Source organism: Camelus ferus, chromosome 26 (genome assembly GCF_009834535.1).
Source record: "Camelus ferus isolate YT-003-E chromosome 26, BCGSAC_Cfer_1.0, whole genome shotgun sequence".
NCBI lineage: Eukaryota > Metazoa > Chordata > Mammalia > Artiodactyla > Camelidae > Camelus > Camelus ferus.
This window is the reverse complement of record NC_045721.1, coordinates 26,196,238-26,220,585: the sequence shown is the minus strand read 5'-3', so window position 1 is coordinate 26,220,585 and position 24,348 is coordinate 26,196,238. Positions and strand designations below refer to the sequence as shown.

At 45.8% G+C, this 24,348-nt stretch overlaps 1 protein-coding gene across 1 annotated transcript in view; it reads right to left on the bottom strand.

Moving 5' to 3' along the window:
* CSMD1 (CUB and Sushi multiple domains 1) overlaps nt 1-24,348 on the bottom strand; it is a 1,664,412-nt gene that overhangs the window by 47,422 nt on the left and 1,592,642 nt on the right. Inside the window, 4 exon segments of the mRNA XM_032468715.1 lie at nt 534-707; nt 6,237-6,431; nt 15,723-15,908; nt 20,795-20,983. Coding sequence (XP_032324606.1) covers nt 534-707; nt 6,237-6,431; nt 15,723-15,908; nt 20,795-20,983 — 744 coding nt within the window.

The following is a 24,348-nucleotide window of genomic DNA, read 5'->3' as shown; positions in this document are numbered from 1 at the left end:
AAATCGTTGCACTTTAAGCTGCTTATTCAATAATTTTCACACATTTATTCACAAGATTTTTCAATGGAAAATTTTTCAACCTGATTTTTAAAAATTCTCATGCAGAAAAATGTTAATCCTCAGGAAAAAGAAGACCAAGTTATTAGGCACAGTTTGAATTTTAAAAAATTCTGACTGCCATGGGTGTCACATTAAGTTGTTGCCATCATTTAAAAAACTTTAAAAAGATAACAAAATGCATAATAATTTTGAAATGTATGTGTGTGTGCCCTAAAATCATGATGGCATTTAAGTGCAGTGACATCCCAGCACTCTCAGATGGCCTTTATGTTACTGACGGTGATATGTGACCTGCATTCGTTGCTCAGACTTTAAAGAAGTCATATTGTGAAGTGGGGCACTAAAAGCCCACGTAGGATTTAGTGACACTCTGTCAGAGCATTTATAACAAGAAGTGTCATGCTTTGCCCAACCACCCTCTATTTTTAAGGTTTATTTGAATTAAACCAGTGCCCGATGATAGATCGATTTACCCAGACAGTGAGTTTCGGTGCCGCTCCAGAGCCCGTTGGCTAAGCATTCTCTGACATGAGAACCCACGAGGGTGTAGCCCGTGTTACACGTAAATATGGCTGTGGCTCCGTACACTGTCAGTGTCCCAATCTTGTTACCATTTGGGGGGAAGGACAGGCTCCCACATGAGATCACTAGAAGGAGAAGAAAAAAAAAAGCACATTATTTCAGGTCTGCAGACGACCCTTTTGTTCACAAACGACTGAATCTTAAGCCCACAGGGTAGGGGGCGTCGGCTTAGGGGGAGACAGATCCACCACCTGGGAAGCTAAATTTTTTTTCTCTTATATCCTTGAAATGAAAACTTGAAAGTTTAGAGTGGAATCCAAAATATTATAAACTTCCTCAATTAGCCATTGCTATTTTTTCATCTTCACAGATAGCTAAACTTTTCTTGAATAAATACAAACATACACGCAAGCAAATCAATCAGAGGCGTTGGCTGTCTGTCCACTTTTCTCCGTCAATCACAAGAGTCACATTAATCGTTACTGGACACCTACATCTGCCAGGTTGGAATTAAGAACTTTGGATGTTTGTTCCCCAAACCAATCAGCTGGTACACAGTGTGGAACTCAAACTGCACCACTACAGCAGAAGGACGGAAATCACTTCTTCTTTCATTTCCTTGCATGAATTGTCGGGGTTGTGGGCTCCATACAAATGTTGACTATACAGACATGTGGAGCCTTTCTGAAAATTAAAGAGCACACAGTGTAGACGCTCAGAGGCAGCAGGGGGACAGCCACGTGGACGCAGCTGGCACATGTGTCCCAGCGTCACCGCCGGCAGCGTTCACTTCTCCCCCAGGATCACTCCAGTTGAGGAGACATGACGTCGTCGCCTTCATTACAGACACGGATCGCACCACCTGACTCCCTGTCCGCTCCCAACCCACAAGCGTTTCAGCACAAGAAAATCAGTGGACTCTCAGGGAGGAAGAGACGGCGAAGTCACCAAGGCCAGCTGCTCTTCAGAGGCTGAGATGTGCTCCAACAGGTGAGACGGACATGTCTGAAGAGCTCTTCTGAGAGCAGTGGTAAGGATCCTGCCGCACTGAGTGAGTTTTTATGTGCAAAGGGCTTAGGACAAAGCCACCACGTAGCCAGAGATGACTGAGTCCTTATTAACGGAAACTGGTAAGAGGCAGCAAAAGGAGCGATCAGGAGCGCAGGCTCGGGCTGCAGGCCGCCCGGGCTCCGCTGGGCTTGCCAGTTACCATCTCGGTGATGCTGGCCCATTTCTCTGTCTCTGAGCCCTCATGGTTCATCTCCTAAAGGTAATACCAGCAGGTGCCGAACAGGGTTGTGCACTGGCTTCCAAGAGAGGACACGTGTAAACACTTAAACAGTGCCTTGCACCGACCAGGGCCGGGTCAGGGTTACCTCTCAGTGAAGTCTGTCTCAGGACCAACTCGTGGGCATGAATCCAAAGTCTGAAAACCTGTGTGGATCATTCAAGTGAAGAAAAATTTACCATTTAGACCAGCCTTTTGAATTAAGCTGATTTCACCCCAAGATGCATAATCCGGGCTCCCTTTTAGACAGGCAGACAGACACAGCCCACAGCCAAGCGATGTGTGTCCTAGGGGGCGCCGCTCACCAGGGATTTGGAAAGTTCAGCTCAGAGTATGTCATGATCAGAACTTGCTTACTGTTGAGGGAGCTGCCACGATTTCTTAGTTTCCGAGCTTTCTGAACTTTTACAGGGCCATTTCTTATGCATTAGTGATATTGCTAACTTGTTTGCTCTACCAAATGTCACTGGACTTGAGTCGGATTTAGGTTTTTTATAATTAGTTATGAACTTTTCATTAAGCCTTTTCTCAAACATACTATGAACTTCACCTTGAGCTATGATATTTAAAGATCCATTTATAGCCACTGAGGATAATGGACCATGTTTTGAAACCCCGGCTTTAGTCAAAAGTGTGTCAGGTAGCAGGGAGGTCCTGACGCGCCTCTAATGGCAGACGAGCGGGAAGCGGGCTCGTTTTTGCGGGCATCTGTCCTGCTCTTTTAGCCCCTGTTGAAAATATCCCGGTGACAAAATTGCTCAGGCTTGTCCCCTAGCAAGGCTCACTAGACTACAAAGAAGAGCCAGTGGAGCAAAACGTTAGCTGCTCAGCAGCTGGGCAGTGGGGTCTCAGATGCAGAGATTTGATTAGCAGTAAACCCAACACCGTAATGACGCATTAGTGACTTAGCAGCACCAACCTGGAAAAGCCCCCTAATTAAAAGGAACGCCCCTCACCACTAAAAACCAAAGCAAAATCTCCTGTCAGACATCCTAGGGGAAGCTCTATTTCCGTGTTCTCTTCTCGCCTCAAGTTTTCCAGAACGAGCCCATTAAGTCTGGTGTCTCCACGTCCATTCAAGATGCTTCCACACACGCAGTCTAGCGTCTCCTCTGAACCCTGAGGGCGTCCTGCACGAGGACGCGCGTCCTGGACGGAGGACGCCCGGCTGACGGCGCGGGGCGGCCGGCTCTGCTGCTGGCGCTGCGGTGTCTCCTCACCTCGCGGCGGCGTCCGGCCACCTGCAGAAGGGGCTCTTTCCCCGTTCCTTCAATTCTGCCATCATATTCATGTTGAAATCCTCTACTTCGAAAAAGAAATCCTATTGTGACGTATTTCTCAAACCTGTGAAGTCGGCATTTAAGTCCGGAATAAAATAAAGGGCAAGAGGAGGCCCCTGGGCACGTCCTCGCGGGAAGGGCCCGGCGGACCGGCAGGGGCGCGGCGGACGGCGCGGCGGGCCGTGCAGACGAGTCTGGAGCTGGATTAGCAGGCCCAGCGATGAGCCAAGACGCCTGGACCAAGGCAAAACGAAGCCCTCACTCAAAGGGACAACGTCCAAACCACGAGAGAGAAGCTTTGTTGGTTCAGTCCCAGTCAAACGTAGACTGGGTGCTTATTCTGGGAGAAAGCTGCCGCAGAGGGGCAAAGCAGGCTTACAAAAATGTGCCATTTTACTAAAAATTAAAGAGCGTGTGGACTTCCTGGGGTCTACCACACGCTCAGCGAGCAGCGAAGTGCACTATCATGGGACCCACACGGTGTTTTCCTGTGTGTGTCGGCAAGGCAGGCTTCATGAGAGAAAAATGAAATTTAAATGTGTTTTAAGTGTAAAATGAAATAACATATTATAGCAGGAATGAACTAATACAGGTTTTTTTTGTAGAACTCAGAAATGTTTGTACGTATTTTAAGGCTCGAATTTTTTTCACTCTGTTTTTTGGGGGTAAAACTAAAGATCTTTAGTAATTTTCAACATTAAATTGGCTGTTTTTTAAATTATTTGTATTATTAACTGAGTTTTGAGAAAGTAGGGGGTTACCATACTGAGTAACTATTTGTCCTAAGGAAATAAAAGTAATAATATTAAATATTGAACTAAAGCTGGTTTTGAAATATACATAAGTGTACTAGCAACCACAAAAATAAATGGCAGAGAAAAAAATTTTAGATGAAACTTTGAATGCATTCCTCCCTTACCTTGTCTATTACGCATGTGAAAGTGTGTCTTAGGTACCACAAACCTTCGTGCTTTGTGCCTAAGAACTCCAGCGAGCTCCCGGTACCCTTTCAGGGATCTGCAGTCTTCTCCTTTTTCTGACTACATCATAGTCTAATTTCTTTCGCCCAAACAACAAACTTTAAAAAAGTTAGTGCAGAAATTGATATGAGAACCCAGCCAAGCGTTAAGAGGATTTATAGAATCTTAAAACACGACACTATTCTTACTCATTTCAGTTCTAGCTGAAAATGTGTCATTTTTACCTATAAAAACATTATTTATGGAAAGATACAATTGTCTTATTGCTATTTTAAGTAAGTGAAGACACATGAAAATTTTTCTCCATTTTAATTTAGGTTAATATAAATACATTAAAATAATTCTTGGCATTAGTTCATAATAAGGTAAAAATTTTAGAAAGATGTTTGCATCTAATGTGACACGTCAATGTTTCTAAAAAGAGAGAAGCCCCTTTGATAAGCTCTTTTGTTAGTGCAAGATAAACATCAGGACAGGAAAATTAACTGAAAATATCAGGTCTTTGAGGGGTTAAGGAAAAAACAGGAAAATGCTTGGTCACAAAAGTAACCATCGACTCTGTGTCACTCTCCTTACCACACAGGTCACGTGGAGAACACAATGCAAACCCCTGGCCGCAGATTTTGGTCTCTGATACCAGCAAGATGGAGGTGGAGGTACAGCTCGTGGTGGGGAAAAGCCCAACACTGCATCCTTTTCACAAATGAGGGTGGGACTTGGCTGCTAATGGGCTGGTTCGAGAATCAGGGAGCCTGGTTTTTCAAACACTCTTTTACAAAGAATGCTCTCCCTGCAGGTGTCAGTTATCCTGGGACGGCCACTGGGGGGACCTGGGTACCAAAGTCTGTGGCACAGCAGACACCCATCCAGAGCTGTCCTCCCCTGGGGGTCGCTGGACAAACAGGATGAAAAACTACAGGGATACTGGTGTACCCATGGAGTATGCGTGAACTCCTGACCCCTCGAGGTCAGCGAATGCCTGTTTTTAAGATCTGATTCCTGTTTGAAACTGACAAAAAGGATGCTGGCTGCTAAAGTCCGAAATAGCAAAAGGCAGAAGTTCCTGATCCTCTCTCCTCCACTCTGCCTCTGACCTTCAGGACTGAGTCTGCAAATCACACCTGAGCTTCCTGCGGGTGCCTGTGAGGACGCCCGGCATGGATGTGGGAGGGGGTCACTAGTTCAGACACCTAACACAGACACATTCAGTGCAAATTCAGTGAGGACACTTTTGAGAATAATTTGGGAACCGTGAGTAAATAAGGGGGAGGCAGGGCTGTCCAGGGCCGTCGGGGTGCTGTCCCCCTGGGCTGTGGGCTCCTGGACGTCCAGACCCTTCCTGATTCACCTTTGTGATCGTGGGAAACGCTTCAGTGTGAGCTTAATTACCATCTGTTCCATTAAAAGTTGAATGAGAATGATTATCACAGACAGCAAAGCATTCTTTCCTTTGTCCTTTTTTCCATTTTAATTCTGGTTGATTCTTACCAAGCTGTGTATTTTATAAATTTGACACTGATCTAAGTGCTTGTTTTTGTGCATGATAATTTCCTGTGAACAATCCACTACAGATGGTATATTAAATATGTCTGAATCACACAGTGCTCTGAACAATACTAATATTGTTTTATTTTTCTATTTATTCATATTTATTATGAAACCCACTCAGAGGCTTAACTGCTTATCTTGTACCTATGAGAATAATAATCTCCCTTTCCAAGACAGCCATTATTTGAGAACACAGTATCCTTAACATAAATACACAATTTCCCAAGATCCTAATTAGAAGGTTTGAATAGTTGGGGTGTGGAATAAGGCTGAGCTTTTAAACATAGACCTGGATTTGTATTTGAGCTGATTTGAAATACTGGAGCATTCTAAGATTTCGGTGTTTGTAAAATGTGATCACTCACAAGGAAGGCAGCATCTAACACTTACTGCAGCAGTCTTATATTTAAGTACGCCGGATAAAAATACACCTTCATCACTATAATGAAAAGAAATGCCGTTTGGTTCTATTGCTCACCTGCAGGATTATAGTTCCTTAAAAGGCCGCTGCCGGCAGTGACCTAGGGTGCCGTGAGGTCGGGGGCACCTGCCACTCACCTCTGCACCTGGGCCTCTCCTCCCCGACGCTCCACGTCCCGTTGGCGTGGCACTGCGCCAGCCTCCAGCCCTCCAGGTAGTACCCAGGGCTGCAGCTCAGCACCACCTGGGCTCCGAACTCATTCAGGGCTCCTGACGCCAGCCTCCAGGTGACGTGGTCCGAGAGCTGGGCTTCGATGCTGGGGCAGGTGACCGCTGAAGAGAAACACACGTAATGTCATCAATTTGCTCGGGAGGGACCAGACCAGGCCTGCTTTTCAGGGCAAGGACCTTCTGGACGAAACTGAGCTCACTGTGCAAAACAGACACCATTACCGACCCTTTCAGGAGTTCCCTAGTACCCAGGCAGTCACACCAGAACGATCCTGTAGGTAAAATGCACTCCACGGCCTCACCGCAAGAACAGCTGGGAATCTCGCAATATCCTTCAAGAAACTTGAAATAGTAACTGGGTCACTGAAAACCAGCTTTGAGTCATTGAAAATCAGTTTAGACCAAACTTTCAGAAGACCAGATGCCCTCACTCCCTTCCTCCTACCGAAGCACACCTACATAACGTGCTCTGCACACGCCTGGATTTATCAGCACACAAACTCCACATGCACACCTCACTAACGCTGCCGAGAAAAAGGTTTAATGAGTCTTGAAGAAGACAGTCTATCCATGCACTTAGGAAAAGGACTGGACTCAGAGCAGCTACTTGGCAAGGAGCAGTGGTGCCAACTGCAGCCACAGCAGAGACTCCGCAGCAGCATAGGGTCCCTGGGGTGGGTCAAGGGGCTTGTGAATATGCTGAAAATAAATTATACTGAACAGTAAAATAATATTGAAAATTAATTTCACAAAGTGAGGAACCAGAACTCATATCCCTAAATATGAAGCTGGAGGAGTTAATAACCTTCTGGTCAATCACCCACAAAGTGGACCTGATTAGTTAATTTATTGAACTTGAAAGAATTAGCTAGAGAAACCAGTCTTTTTTCAGAATAATATTAATAAACATATTTTACTTTTAAATTCCATACAAGTTCATTATAATTGAATCAGACATACCCAAAATGTTACAAAAATTTCCCATTTAATCTTCTCTCAGTAATTTACCAGCACTGTGGGCAAATAAACAGAAAAAAATAGGCCTTTTTTGTATTATTACCATAATATCAACAAGGTTTAAAACGTGAGAATAATTTGTTAATTTAAAAGCAATTAGATCTGGTCCTCCTAAGAATTTTTTTGGATAAAACAATTATCCAAAACTTGCACAGGCGCTCAAGTGTTCACCTAGTGACGGAAGTGTGTACTTATCTAGCTAGAATACCTTCAGGGTTCCAGGCGTGGTTGCCTCGTCTGAAAGTCTCAGTGCCTGTCACCTTGTAAATCCATAGCTCAATACCAATCCCACTGCACGTTCCAAATAAAATCCACTTCATTTCACCAAAATGGTGCTTCTAGAACTGACTGGATCGTTCTTAACGGCTGAGCGATCTTCCGTAAACCCAGTGCCTGCCAAGTGCTGCCTCACACAGTGGAATCTGAAGTCTTCTTTGTGCTAACACCAGCCACAGCAGTGGTTTCCAAATTCTGCGCGGCTACCCCTTCTTCACGAAGATGGTCTGCTTCGTGAGTCTCCGACTCGGGTTTAACTGTTTGCTCGCGTCTCTGTCTCCCTGCCAGGTTCTCAGCTCTTATACTGTGAACACGACGTCTTCTCAGTTTTTCTGGAGAACAAGCACAACACCGGGCGGCAGACGAGGATGCTGGAATTATTCGCATTTCGTGGCCCGGCGAGTACGCTTAGGCTACCCCACCAGCTAGGACCCCACCCGGGTCCCACGCTGTCACTGGAAACAACACAAGGAAACTCCTTCCATGAAGGACTGAAGTGAGTGACACCAGATGTGGTTTTCAGATAAGTCAGTGAGGACCCGGACTCGCCAACATACAAATGTCATGTACACACAATGACACTTTCAAAAGAACGTTTTAAAATGTTGGTCCTTCTGGAAAACGTCGCGGAAGAAAGCACTTTGTTTATGTAAGTGTTATAAGTCAGCATCTCCGGCATTATAAGTGAATCAGTTGTCAATTCAAGTTCATCGACATTAAGCAGGTTTAGTTGGCTCGATGGAAAATGCTCCAGCTGCAGTTTACAGTCCCTCCTTTTTCGTACAAAAATATAGATTCTCTTCTATCACTTTAAAATAAAAAAAAAAAACCCAACTCTTATGGAATAATTTTCTCCTATTTCAAAAAACTCAGGAGAAGATGAGTAATGACCGTTCCCAAGTGACAGGGTCAGCAGCACGAAGGGTGACGGGCCTGACTGGTTGACGCAGTATGGTATTAAACGTCCCTGAGTAACACTTCTCACATCAGACCAGTGGAAAGCACAGACGGCAACGTTTCTGTGGAGGAAAGACGCAGTCTCTGTATTTTGTGAAGGTTTCAGAGACAACGCAAAGTACTTCACATTTCACTTGAGCGATACTGGCTTTTCGTTGTACTGCAAGTGATTCTGATTGATTAGTCATTCTGCTCGTGGAAACCACGCAGGCTCACAACTGTTTTGTTTAAGATACTCATACACTGACAATGTTGCTAACTGTTTAAAAAAAAAAAATCTCTTTAGCCTTCCCTCTCCTAAATTATGGAAACTTAACGTAAATCTTCTGTGATGTTCTGATCAGCCCGAGATGCAGGGAGGCAACTGTCTTTTGTTTTGAACACAGATTCTCCCCCGTTGCGCTCAATGTGGATAAGCGCTTTTTATGACCAAGTATAGTTCAAGCACATTTAATTAGATGTGTAAAATTATGATCAGATGCCATCGGAGTAAAATGATTCAACCAGCCTCATAACTACTTGTATTCACAACCCAGCACAGCTTCTGGGATGCCGTTAACAGTCTGCACTCACTGGCTGGGGAAGGAGAAGCTGGCCTCGGTTCGGTGCGTGAGAAGCAGAGGAGCAAGCTGCTTTGGCTCAGGAAGCCAGGGGACAGAGCGGGGCCCGGGGCACCCCGCTGACCTCCCTGCACGTCACACCACCTGGTTTCAGCATCGCCCCAGGAGGAGGCCCCTTTCCACAAAGGCTGGGTTGAGATCATGGAATTTTTAAGGGTAAACATTCTTTCTATTATTTTAAATATGTTTTAGAACTTTAAAAAGTTGTTATTATTGAAGTATATTTGATTTACAACACTGTGTTACTTGCAGGGGCACAGCATAGTGATCCGGTTACACGCGTACATCTGAATACCCTCTTTTCCGGATTCTGCTCCACTGTGCGTCACCACGAGGTGCTGGCTGAGGCCCCCTGTGCAGTGTGCCCTTGTTGTTTATATATTGTATACATAGTAGTGTGTGTTTGTTAGTCCTAAATTAGCAGTTAATAATAATCGCAAATTAGGAGGATAAATTAGGAGTCTGGGATAAACATTCTTCTTAAATGTTTGTTTTTACCTCAGAGCTTGACCGCACGTTTAGCCATGAGCGACTCAGAATAGGAGCAGGGTGGGGGGGGTGCAAACCTCCAGGGTGCGACGTGAAGGCCCGTGTGTAAACATGATTTGCATGGAGTCGCAGCCTACCCTGCGGCTGGAGTACTTACAGGTCTGTAAAGCTACGTGGTACGACTTTGACTTGCTCTGTCTCCCCTGAAATGTGCACACACACGGCACTTAGAGCGCTCACAGTGCCTGGCACACAGTAGGTCCTTAATCAGTTATTAGTGACAAACTCGCTTCCATGCCTAACAGCCTCAACTGAAAAAGGGACAAGTCCCTACGTACCGGGATTACGACACGGACTCTGTTTGCTGTCAGAAGGTGATCTTCTTGGCGTCACTCTCCCCTGAAGGCAGAGGATGTAACACACAGCTGCTCATCACCCTGTCCAGCTGGTAAACCCCGCACACCCACACCAACAGCTCTCCCTCGCTTTATGTGCAGCAGCATGAATCACACCTTCAGTGACCCAGACCCAGCCTCAGTAAACAGTTAAGACGGAAAGAAATGAGCCTCAAACATCTGCCTTGGAGACTTGTATGACTGTGGGGCATATGCGGCCTGAGACACAGTTACTTATTACAGTCTTTATTTTAGTAAACCCAAGGGTGAAATGAACTAATTTTATTTACCATTTACACTTACTATTTATCAAAGCTGAAGTGTTTCTTATCTCTTGAGATTCAGTGTGCTGATCTACATATTATTCGGTTGGTAAAGAAACTTAAAAATCATGTCACACCAACAAAGGAATTGGCCTTGGGGAAATACACATTTCAGAATTTAATAGTAACCAAATTTTCTGACTAAGACGTAAAGTTTTCTGCTTACTCTGCCCACTTTCCTTAATTTAAACTAAGTGAAAATCACACCTTCCCCTGAAAGAGTTAAGCAGATTTTCCAGCCTTTGAACACCAAGGAATTACAATAAAATGTCCACTTCTTCCTTTTGTAAAGTCTAATAAGCAATGGGGAAAACATTTGGAAGTGTGAGAGGACACTTAGAAACTTCCAGGTACCTGCAGAAGTCATGTTTATCTCCCTGTGTTACTGAACAAGCAGCACTCAAGTCCTTATATGCAAATTGACTTTTTCACATTTAATAATCACTCAACAGAACGTACCATAACCTTCTTAGTCTGGGAACCTCATACGTATGTAAGAAGCAGTTTTGTTATTTAATTTTTTCATTATGACTTTAAAGCAGCCTTAAATCTAGATGTGCATTTAACACAGAAAAAAATCAATCGAGTGTACAAATTAAGCCAGCTGATGGGCTGTGATAGGGTGCTTTAGGCGAGCGCAGAGTGGTTCTCTTAATTGATGTAACATTTGCCCTTGAACTGCCAGAGGCCTCTCCTGATGTTCCCAGAAAATTTTAGCCATAAATTTACAACGTCCTTGAAACCACCTGGTTCTGTTACAGTCCTCTAACAGAAGGTGCCTCCCCCACCTCCCCTCAGTTATTTGAAACTTTTCAGGAAAGGATTACCTGCTAGGTTAAAGGGGCACCTTTCTTCTGTCTCTGTTCTCAGTTACACATAAGACTTAAAAATCATGAGCAAAATCAATTCCAAGAGACAGAACAGCAGGAGGGCAGGAGGTTAGGAACAGGCCCCTCTCCCTGGGCTTCCTGGAACCAAACCCCGACTGGTGCTGCTGCGCCCGCGACCCCGGCCGACTCGCGCACCCATCCCAGCCCCGGTTCGCATCTAGGTGAGGGGACAGCACAGTCGCACACCTCAGGAAAGTAAAATGGGCCACTTGTTGTAGAACTCTGGGAGGCCAGCCTGGAGGAGAGTAGGGGTCCAAGGCCAGCCTTGCACGAGCTGCGCCAGTGCGGTGCCCACCGTGGTGAGAGGCCCTAAGTGCACATCGGACTCGTACACGAGCTGGGCCAGGTTTCCAGGTGGCCTCGCCGTAACATCTGACTTTTAGAGAAGTGAGTTCCAAATAGTTTACACGTTATTCTAGTCGCCGAGAGCTCTTGGGAGAATTTAAGCGAGGACTGCCCTGTTTTGATTCATATATGATTACAAGACGAGTTGGACGTCGTGTGAGAGGGGATTTTGGAGGGAGACTGGGGGCAGTCCCACTGGCATGGGTGGCGGTGACTTGGCCTGAGGTGGGCGGACGTGCTTCCTGGGGGAAGCTGGTGGGAGCAGTCCGGCCCGGGGCAGAGGAAGCGAGGACGGGCTGCGGGAGCGCACGCCCCAACGGCGGCGGGAGCAGGAGCAGCCTCAGCCTCCCCGCCCGGCTTCCGCTCTGTTCTGTCTTCTCCTCCCTCTTTTCACCCCAGCTTCTGGGCATTTCTCAGAGCTGTGGGGGCTCTCATATCTCCCCTCCTTACACTCACCCCCCCATCATGCAATCTGTCTCATGCTTAAACTATCCCTTTACAGGCTAAGGGACGCCCAGAGCCTTGAACCCCCCTGCACGGGCGGCGTAACCCCAGGCAGAGCCCGGGAGCACTCAGGGCCACTCGTTTCCACGAGGCCCAGAACATCGGTGTCGGATCAGGCGATCCCCACGCGGCTCTCCCGGCGCCCGCGGGGCCTCCGGCAGGGCCCTGGCGCTCCAGCAGAGCACTGCTCCGGGCGTTCTCGTGGCACGCCCGGTCAGACGTACCTGGCTGCACATCGCAAATTTGGATCTCTCAGTGATTGACCTTTTATCAAACCAGTAAGATCAGGAAAGCAACACCTTCTCCACGGGACGGTTGTTACATCTGAATGACGTAACACAGACAAGCGTTCAGAGTTACTGTTCAAAAGAGTGGTCCTGATTATCGCCGTTATTTCACCAGACCCAGCCCAGTCCCGGCGGGAGCGCCACCTCCTCCAGGGAGACTGCCTCGTCCGGGCACGCACGTCGCCTGGCGACGTCACCCCTTCCCACAGTGACCGACATCAGGTCCTGTGCACGTGATCATGCGTCTCCTCAGCGCCCCCGTGGCAGTGGTTGTGCGGCAAACGTGCTGCCGGAGCGGGGGTGAGTGAGCCAGGATGGCGCCTCTGACGAGAGGAGCTCCTTTGGCTCCTGTGCCCAGGGAAGCGATGTCACACACATTCTCCACAGAGCCCGAAACATGTTGTCTGCTTCCCTCTTTTCAAAGCTCTGCTACTCTCTCTCTCTGCCCCCAACCCAGGACTTAAAACGCTATTTTGTGCATCTTGTCCTCACAGTTCTCACGTGGTCAGCCCTTGTGTTGAATTTCCATGATGCCAACCCATGTACTGGCAGGTATGAAGCACCTGTGTGGGCCTTCTGGAGACCAAGCTGTAATTACGCATCGTGTAACCCAGTGAAGAGTGGCCTTAATGCATAGGTGTGGCTCACACAGACGTGACAGAGGAGTTTGTGCCTACACTGTGAAGGCATTCTGTCCTGCACGCGTGCAGGAGGAAACAGGTCAGCGCTAAAGTGAGAGACAGAAGGGCCTCACTCACTTCATCACCCCGTGAAGTAGCAGGACACACGCGAGACACCCTTTAATGCATCTAAGGATAATGCTTCTCCGGTTTAAGTACATGCCCCTGAGGCGGTGCGTCCATGACCCCCAGCGAGCTGTGCTGCCTGCAGGCAAGGTGGTCTCCCCGTCGCTTTAGAACGAAAAGTACCCATGTCCACCTGGGCGTTTTCACTAAACTCAAACGTGTCCCTAGAAATCCTTACAACCAAAACAAAAGACTGATTGGTAGGAAACTGGAGATTTTTTTCTCATAATTAGGTTTCCAAATTATTGGATTCATATTAAAATATATTTTGGAAAAAAGGTGTCATTTTATCACATTTTGTTTTATCCAAACAAAAACAGATGTGAGAATACAGTGTGGCCTTGGCAAAGGAACAGACCCAGAAATCAGTGGAACAGAAGAGACAGCCCAGAAACAGACCTGCAAAATCACAGTCAGCTGATTTCTGACAATTGATCAAAAGGCAATACAAATGGGGAAAGACAGTTTTTCAACAAAGGGTGCTGGAGCAATTGGAGACCCACATGCAAAAATAAATACAGGCTCCCTGTAGAAAAAGTCATTCGAAATGGATCAAACACCCAAACGTAAACCACACAACTCCTAGAAGACAACACAGGAGAAAATCTAGGTGGCCTTGGGCTTAGGGATAACCTTTTAGGTACAAGACGAAAAGCAGATTACATGAAACAAAGAATTGAGAAGATGTACTTAATTAAAATTAAAAACTTCTGCTCTGTAAGACACTGTCGAGAAGGAGCAGACCAGCCACAGACTGGGAGAAGACATTTGCAAAAGACACATCTGATAAAGGACTGTTATACAAAATACAAAAAGAACTCTTTAAACTTAACACTAAGTAAATGAACATCCTAATTAAAAATATGCAAAAGATCTAAACAGAAACTTCACCAAAGAAGGCAGACGGCAAATAAGCATATGTAAAGACGCTCCACATCCCACGGCATCAGGGACGTGCAGATTAAAGCAGTGAGACACCACTGCGAAGCATTACAAGGCCAGTCCTGGGCATTGACATCGCCAAGTGCTGGCAAGGATGCGGAGCAGCAGGAGCTCTCATCACTGGGGGTGGGAGTGCAACACGGTGCAGCCACTTTGGAAGACAGTTTGGCGGTTTCTTACAAAACTGAGATGCCCCTGTCAGACGGTCCAGCAATCACGCTCCTTGATATTTACCCAAAGGAGCTGAAAACATGTCCACAAAAGCCTGCACGAAGATGTTTACAGCAGCTGTATTCCTAATTGCCACAACTTGGGAACAACCAAGATGTCACTCAGTAGCTGAATGAATAAATGAACTATGGTGCATTCAGACATGAAATATTATTCAGACCTAAAAAAACGAGGTATCAAACCATGAAAAGACATGGAGAAACCTTAAATGTGTTTGTTTCTGGTATACGACTAAGTGAATGAGGCCAATCTGACAAGGCTACTGTGTGGTTCCTACTGTATGATATTCTGGAAAAGGTGGAATTATGGAGACAGTAAACAGACCAGTGGTTGCCAGGAGCTGAGGGGCAGGGGCTGCCTCATTGGCACCTTACTGACCCTCAGGAAATGCCACAATCATTTGAAAAATAAATAAGTAAATAAAGGATTGAAATGATAGCAAGGAAAGTGAAAACTGCAGAAGGAAGTCAATTATTTTTCGTAAACATTTATATGCTCATATCTAAAAAGTATGAATAATTTTAAATGATCAAAATACTATACACAAATAAAATCAATAAATTAACTTTCTAATTGAAGACCATGCGATCAATTTTGCAAATATCGTAAGAACAAAGATCCCATATATGTAGAAATACTACACAGTTTTCAATTTTTAGAAACTAGGTAGTTGGGTTATTTCTGATCTGAGTCTAGTTTCATAGGGCTGCAATGAAAATTTTGGTGTAAACTGTGTGTGTGTGAACTTTTGTTGTTTTTGCCTTTTCTTTATGAACTTTATTATTATTTTTTAAGACTAGAGTTTTAGAATGGACCCAAAGCTTTGACCCTTTCAAGAATATTATTATGTGCTATAAATAGCTCTCCAGAAGCCTTACCCCCCTCTGCGAATCAGCACCTCATTTACTGAGCGCCAACCAGGCACCGCCTTCAACCTCAGGGACCTTCCAGGGGGACGGGCCGTGCCTCTGCTGAATTACGTCCAACGCTTTGTATCAAGTGCTTTACGCCTCCACGCCCTCTGCGCCGCATCCCTCCAAACTGCAAGTGGCGGCCCGGGCAGGATGCGCCCTAACCAGGACGCGCTCTCGGTGCTGAGGGAGCCGACGCGGGTCCCCACGACCCACCTTCAAGAGGCAGAGCTCATCTTAAATGGCTGAAGCGGCTTAAACAGAGCAAACGGGCAATGACACCGCCCCGAGGCATGAGGCCCTGTGGAAGAGGGCCTTCCAGCCCGGAGTCTAGCTCTCCGCGGGGAGCTCTGCTCCTCGTTAACTCCGCAGAGACGGACCTGTGGGTTTGAACACTTACGTTTACACGCAGGAGGCCTCCCCCTGTTACTCCACGATCCATCTTCTTGACACACGGCCGTGGCGGGTTGACCAGCTTCCAGCTTAAAGCCCTCGTTACAGTCGTAGCTCACTTTACTATCCAAAGTGAACTCATTCCCCGTAAATGAGCCATTTCCTGGGGACTCTGGGATGCCGCAGGACACGGCTGCAAAGAAATGAAACCGGTACCGGGTTATTCATATCAGACTTTAGGACATTTTCTTCTTGTCTTTTTCTATTTTTCATCTCAAATGCATATGAAAACCGGTAGATATTTGCATTTTTTTATATGTGGCATAAATATACACATTTTCAGAGTTTTAAGCATCTTAGGAGTTAACGAGAAACAGTGGAGAACCAGTCAAATACAGTATCTTTAACGTTGTTATTCCAGGAGGCACCTCGGATGGCTCGCACACAGTTTAATCACACAGACAGGCTTTATCAGATAACCGTGGTCAAGAGAACACAGTGCAATTCATTCTACTCCACTTCATGTTGGAAAGAAAGCACAGAACAATATCCTCACCATCACAAATCTATCGCCATGTCGACGCCTTGGTTTTGAGATTTCTTAGGGATCAGAGTAAAGAACTGCCCACCTCAGGCCTCAGAAGCCCCCTGTCTTACGTCCTGCCTCCCCCTCCCAAAGCACCAGCAAATGCTGTTGAAAGGCAAACAGCCACTTAGCTAAGAGCATCAATGCATCCACTGCCGTGAACTTGATTAGTTTATAAATTACCCGTGGGAAAGCAGGGTCCACAGAACTATGATACGGGAGGAATTCAGGGCGGACACTTAGAAGGTAAGTTCTGCTGGAGACCCGCTGGAGGTACACGGGCCAGCTTTCGTGTGAAAGGCCAGGCAGGAAAGTGGTGTGAGCGAGGAAGAAATTTTTAAAAACAAGTATGATGGAGGGAGAATTCAATATAAACACGTCCTTCTTAAATTTACTAGCTCTGATCCAGACTTATCTACTATGAGACCAAAGAAGTAAATATAAAAAAAACAATTCTCAAGTTAGATGACAGTAAGGAACAAGGAGTAATTCGGGGTGAGAAGACAGTTGCTCCCCGCCACACACACCCGATTCAGAGGCACTTGTCCATGGAGAGCTTTGCAGCAACTAAGTTAAGGGCCTTCTTCTACTCAATCAAAATCTAAGCTATTATGGATTTTCAGTTATCCTGACTCTTAAACATAGGGCATTGACATTTTCCCCACATAGATTCCAATGCAGATACACACAGAGTCTGTTGAAGCTGGAAGGGCTGGTTGAAGGAGTTCATATGAACTTACAATTTTACAGAGGAGGAAGAGGGTCAGAGAGAGAGAATGACTTGGCTGGGGCGGCAAGCCACTCTGTTGAAAACCTGGAGCCAAACAGCAGATCTGCTTCCCAAACGAGACCCTGTCTGTTCTAAAGGGCCCAGGCCGCCTGCGGTTAAGCTTGAATTTCTTGGTTGTTGTCTTTGCTGTGTCTTTCTTTATCAAAATCTTCAATAACGGCAACGGGGAATTATTGGAGAAGTAAAAAGAAAAAAGTGTGGTGCTGATAAAAATCAAACTTCTGGAAAATCCAAGCTCTGAAATTTCTCTGCGCTTCGATTTACAATCAGCTATTTTAACTGCCTGAAATACATGCGTATGTGAAGCACAACTGAAGTGCAGTAGGTGGAAAACAAAACACAGACACACAGACGTCACTCTGGACCAAGTGTCGAGAAGAACTGTAACGGTCAGCTTCCCAAAGCCCTTGTCTTTCGAGGCCGTGTGTCGTGGAGAAGCCGCCAAGTACCCTGCAGGACGCTCGGCCTAATGCACAGACGGCAGGAAGTGCTCCTCATGGTCATGGTCCCAGAGTATCACAATGTCTCGTTTCCTCACCATTGCCTCTGAGGTTTCTCTCAAACAATCACTTGTTCATTCTCACAAAACTTAATTTCTCAGCCACTCGCTGAAGCATGCTCATTCTCATTTGGGGTGAACACCGAACAAAATGACATTTCTCTGGCAGGTTAAATTGAAAAGATGACTTTGTACAAACACATATGAAGCCCTACCTTAAAAGGATTCCTACCCAGGGCGCCAAAACAGAAAAGCTTGATAACCAGTTCCATTAAATCTGGAAGCTTATTTCACAAGGGAACCCTGATTCCAAGGACGAAGACCCACTTCACGCTGTCTGCTCAACAACCAGAATCTTCTCTTGGCCTTGAGCAGTAAGTTTCAGCCCCTAGAGTGTCTTAACGGCAGGCTACTTGGCAGAGCTTAAAACAGAGGTTGGCAATCTACTAAAAATGAAATTCCTACACTTCTGATTCAATGAAGAAGAGATGGAACAACTCTTCTAGCCTCATACGTTTAGGCTCACGCGATGAAGGCATAGACAGATGATTAATGTCACCTTGCCTCTATACGAACATATATATAAAAACAAAACGTTAAAAGCTTCTACAGAGCATACCTTCTCTATTAGAAGCATGTCCCCTACATCTGCCTTGATTTCTGGAATAGTGTGTCTGGGATAGTGTGTTCAGAGATAAAAGTTTGTCCCTTTATCCCTATACATGTGCTGCAGGGAAGTTCTCATTTCCCAGTTTTATATTTAATGTAAGTACAAAAAAAAATAAATAAAACCATGAAAGAGTTCTGAGCTGACTCGAGCAGGAATAGTGTGATGATATGTATGTAGCTGGTGTTTTTGCCAAGTCTTTTTCCCTTGCAGAGTTGCAAGGATTTTAAAGGAAGAGATCACTCAATCTTCAATTTCCTGTCCTACCATAACAACTGTCAGAAGTTCAGGACCTTGTAGATGGTGGTCATCCATCTGTACACATTAATTCTCCTTAGACAGAAAAACCACTCTGAAAAAGCCTTGAAATTATCCTCAATGATCTAAAAACTAAAAACAAACAAAAAAATTCAAATACAATTTATTTACCGTTGTAAATTAAAATTATAAATAAAAAGGAACCAACAACTAAGTAGAAAATAAGTTCCCATTACTATTTGAATTTTAACACGAAAGGAAAATAGTCATGAACCAATGACAATCACGGTGCTTTCTTATTTTTAAATTTTTTCAATTTTAGCCTAAGAAAAGCTTTCTGAAATTACAATATTTGAAAACTTTTCTCTGATCCAAGTTTTTAAGAGGCGTTCATCCCAGAAGAGTTACATTTGCACAGGAAGAAGAACGTTGTTCAACTAATTATACACAGTCTAGCGTATATCCCGGGTCGTGACATTGCATGTAGCCCTGTCTACACGGGATTACACTTTTGTGTGATTTTCTCCTGTGAATCTGTCTCATGTCAATTTAATTCTTAGACCAACCCGAGAGCTCAGAAGAGTAGAGGAAAATGCCTTTCTCCCCAACAGCGGTTGACCGTGAACCCCCTGAAGGGAAGAATCGAGCCTCGCTCCTTTTGCTTCCCCCAGCCCTGCGCAGCCACAGGCCCAGCAGGTCCACGAGCTGACGGGAGATCTCCCTCCAGTAACACGGAGCGGGGTCGATGGTCAGGGCGAGGGGCACACGTGCTCAACACAGAGGAGAGATACACTGCGCACCTGCACTCAAGCCTTCAGCCCAAACTGCCAAGACTCCGGAAGGGGCTGGGCTTCAGCACTGTTTCTATTTCTGAGTCTTGTAATTCAGCATCAGACAGCTCTGCCGAGTGAGAACGTGGGAAAGGAGAGGGAGGTGGGAACTCATCAACAGAACACGTTCCAGGCGTTCCGGGCCCTCCCCAGTCCCTCCCAGCCACTCCCTGGGAGAGCGAGCCTTTCCCCCGTCCAGTCAGCGACGCCAGGCGTCAGGGAGAGAAACTTGCGTCTGCAGGGCTGTCGCTCCTCACGTGCCCCTCGCGTCACAGGAGAGGCTCCTTCCAGGATCTTCCTGTGCTTCTGCCTTGGGAGCAGATTCCATTCCGGCTCTGGCTTGGGGCTCAGCCTCCGGAGATCTGGGGACTCTTGCCAATCCTGGTCCCATCCCCTCTCCGTGCTCAGTCTGCTGTCTAGGTCATCACTTTTGTCAATAGCATTCTGTCCCCAACGCCAAGGACATGTAGCCCATGGGGCTGCCTCTGAGCAAAAGGCTCCATCTTAGCAGCAAGTAACACAACACTTAACAAAGACGAGAAGCAATTCTTCTTGTGGAAGAAAAAGTACTCTTCTTAAAGAAACCATCACTCCCAGTGGAACAAGTTACTGGGTTTTTATGTTTATCTTACATTAAAGAAGAATTTCTGGGCACACAACATAAATGATGCCACCTAAGTGTGTGATCAACTCCTTGCGGTTAAAGACACACAAGAATTGTGATAAATATCTATTTTTGTCTCATAGAGCAATACCAGAAAATTTAATATCTAACAAAAAAAGGAGAAACAAGGAAACCAATATGAGGTTCCATTCATAAATCGTAATTAGCTTTCAAAGACCAATATATTTCATTATGCATATAAATCTCGATAAGACAAAACTATGAAAATTTCATGACTTCAAAGCCTTCAATTAAAATGCCTTATTTGAAAATCTGATTTTTATGCATATGACAGATAAAATGCAAAAACAAAAAGGCGCCACATATTGAAATCAACTTTAACAAGTCCTAGATTGAAGGGACCAAAAGACAATGAAATATGCAGCACAGGGCTCAAAGTATGCGTTTTTAATCTAAAAACAGGGGAAATTAGCTTCAGTAATTAATTTTTTAATTAATACAACTGTCAAGAGGAATTATTTTAAAACTTAATTGGATAACACTTTATTTCAAATGAAATGTAAGTGTTAGAATAACTCTACCCAGCATCTAGTGTGCGCTCGCCCACCTTCTGAATTCAGGCTACAAAGCTGAATCAAGTCTAGTGCGACTGTCAGAAATGTTCGCACGGTCGGCAGAGAGTTTAATTCGTCTTTTTATGAACCCACATTCCACGTTTCCTTACCTTTTATCCATGATCACAGCTTCAGTAGTTTGAACAGGGTTACTAAAATAAGAACAATAAACTGAACTCCAGTTTGGGGATGAAAAACCACACGGCTTACCCTGGCAGAGTGGAGGCGGGGTGTCCCACTGGTACATGCCGACTGGACTTCGCCTACAGGTTGCATTGCTGTGGCCGACCATCCGGTACCCGGGCTTGCAAAAATAATGCACTTTACTGCCCACTTCTCCTGCAGTCCTATTTAAGATGCCACCATTCTTCAGGGTGTGGGGCAAGCTGCAGTAGGGGGCTGTGGGCACACGAACACACACACAAATCAGTGACTGCTGCATTTCCCTTGGAAAGAGAGGTAGTGATGAAATACCTCCATTGTTAAAATAGTGGGAAGTCAGCACCGACACGGAAACTTGTTCTAGAAGCATCTCAGACACAGGAGTGCCAGGGAGGACGTGGGCAACAGGGCCTCTCATCGCTGCTGCTGGGAACCCAAAGCGGTGCGGCCATTTTGGAAAACGGTTTGGCAGTTTCTTGCAAACCTCAACATACTCTTACCATCTGACCCAGCCATCATGCACCTTGGTGTTTCCCCAAAGGAGCTGAAAACTTATGTCCACATAGAAACCTGCACACAGAGTTCACAGCAGCTTTATTCATAACTGTCCAAACTCAGAAGCAACCAAGATGCCCCTCAGCAGGTGAATAATTAAACAGACTGTGGACCATCCAGACAACGGGGTGTTACTCAGAGTTAACAAGAAATGAGCTATCAATCCATGGAAAGATATGGAGGAAACTCAAATGCATACGACTCAATGAAAGAAGCCAACCTGAGAAGGTTACACACTGTATGATTCCAACCGTATGACACTCTGGAAAAGGGAAACTCTGGGGATGGTACGAAGATCAGTGGTTTCCAGAGATTGGTGGGGGAAGGACGCTGGAGCACAGAGGATTTTTCAGGCAGTGAGACTACTTTCCATGACAGCACAATGGTGGTTGAGTCACTATACGTTGGTCCAAACGCACAGAACGTCCAACATCAAAGGTGCACCCACAGTAAATGGCGGACCCTGGGTGATAGTATGTCAATGTGGGTCCATCAGTTGTAACAAACGTGCGATCTGGTGAGGGCGTTGATAATGGACACTGCTGTGCACGTGGGGAGCCAAGGAGTTCAGGGGAAAATCTCTGTACCGTCCTCTCAATTTGGTTGTGACACTGGAACTTCTCTTTAAAAAATAGTCTAAAAAAAAATCCAAAAAATCTAGAGCCAAGGGTCAAGTCTCTTAAGTCTAAAGTTTAGATTACCTGCTAATCAGTGTGAGGGCAGAGGAACAGAAGTACCATTAAACTGGGGAACACAGAAGAATACAACGTTTTGCAATCAAGGCCGTCAGCTTTTTGCTTGTTGCTGCTAAATGAGTCTTTAGAACTCTGCAAAGATGTAGACACTGAGCTTCTTTTTAACAGACGGGATTTGAATAAAATCTTTGAAAAAAACATACTACTTTGGGTCAATAAAATTCTTATGATAGCTTTAATCATCACATTTGTAGGGAGACTTTTTAAAATTAGAGACAGGCTTTTGTGAAAATGACACAGTCTTACCTACACAGAATATAACATTTTAGCGGCTACAAGGCTCTGCATCTTATTTACGCATTATGAGAAAAAAAATTCATTTTATTCTTCCAAGACCAGTTTCACTGCAGCATAAAATCCTATGAGCTCTCTTCAGATGAATAAAACAATAAAATAAAGTTGTGAAGTCCTGGAAATCCATGCTTCTCTTTGAAGGAAGGGTTTTTAAGTGGACCACTTCCCTGCGGGGCTTCTGTACACAAAGCACACACACAGGCCTGAATGCCTAATGCCGAGCCTTTCCTTGGAAATGAATCTGGAAGAAACTTTCTGAAGGTTTCACAGCAGAGCATTGCCCAGAAGCGACGTCTGAGCGTCTGGCCTCGGCTGTCAACTGTGTTTCTATGAGAAGCTTCCTCAGAGAGCGGTCTCAGCTGGGTGATCTTCTCAAGCACCATTTCTTTCTTTTCTTTCTTTTTTAATGGCCTGATTTTTATTAAGTTAAAATCCACTAACTCTTGTAAGAAACGCTTGTCCCATTGGCCACGCCACTTTCCATGTTCTAAATGTTGTAAGGTTTGAATGAACCAAACTATTTAGTTTAGGGGCGTTATACGTACAAACAGGCACGCCGGCTACCAACTACTCAGAGTCACTGCGCCAGTAAAGTTAAAAATAGTAATAATAATAATAACAACACAAAGTAGGAAGGCCACACAAATGTGGACCCCGCTCCAAGTTTAGGGATAAGATAAAGTCTGAAGCACTCCCGAGGGGACACTGAGACCTCAGTTCTCGGGGTGTCACCTGTGAGTTTTGCCAGAGTCCCACCTGTTAAGGGATGTAATCTGCAGGGCGACAGTCCAGCTCTATCACGCCCGGCAACTATTTTCTTTGCAATTTACTGTATTTCTTCTACCCTCAGGCTCTCCAGATACTCCTCCCGTCCTCACTCATCTAGAACAAGCTATGGGGGGCCCAGAGCAGGGAGACACAGCACAGAAAAGCAAAGGGGGAGATGAGACCGGGGGCCCCATCTGTCTGGTTCCTGGCCACGGTGAGAACTCAGAGGACCAGCACCCCATGCCCAGACTGTGCCGGCGGTGCCCCGGACGAGCAGGGCTGGAGGAGGGAGGCAGCCTAGGAGGCACCGCCGATGGACGGTGACTGGGCGAGCTGGACACCCTGGGATTTCTGCGTGTACGTCAGCCCAGCCTGTACTCCTGACTCTTCCACTATTGAAGCTTATTTCATTCACTTACATAGACTTCATTTAATAGTGAGGGGCCATTATTATTAACTCAATAGCACTTGGCAGTTCACTGAATTGGCTGGAACGACAGTGGACAAGCGTTTGCGTTTTGTTTATTTTTCAGTTATGTCGATCAGTTGCATCGCTCTTACGCCTGTCCACCCACCGCTCACAGGTGATGAAGGCAAACAGGCCTGTGGTGCCGCAGGCGGCCCTGCTGCCGCTCCCCTGCCCTCATGTCACCGCTGCCGCTCCCCCGCCCTCACGTCACCGCTCAGGGACGCCTGCGCTTGGTCCTGCTCTCAAGTCACCGGTGAGGGGCTCCTCGCACAGGTCACCCAGCCATCGAATGCTAAGTGCACATCTGTTCAACGATCTGCCCATGTCTGTGTCTACAGAGAGACAAACAGACGTGTCCACTCTCAGAACACAGCATTTTATAGCCTTCTCTGAACCTCTCCGTCTTCCTCCTCTCCCAGCACAGTTTAATAAGGAGAAGCTTCTTGTTCATGAGTGAAAATATCCTTAGAAAGACAGAGCTCAAGGTGTAATCATTTCAGCAGGCTACTAAGAAATTTGCCGCAGATAAAACAAGACAAATCACGTTCACCGTGATTTCCCCGGTACTGCCCACTTTTGCGCACTGGAAATACCCAAACAGTTCTGCAGGTCTGAGTACTTCTTTTTGGAAGAAGGAACGGGACGCACACAAATCCAGTCATGGCCCGAACGACCCCAGCGCCCACTCTAAGGAAGCCATCTCAGCTGTGCGCTCTTGTCGCTGAGCTTTCCGAACGGCTCCCGTGAGCAAAGGGTGGGGG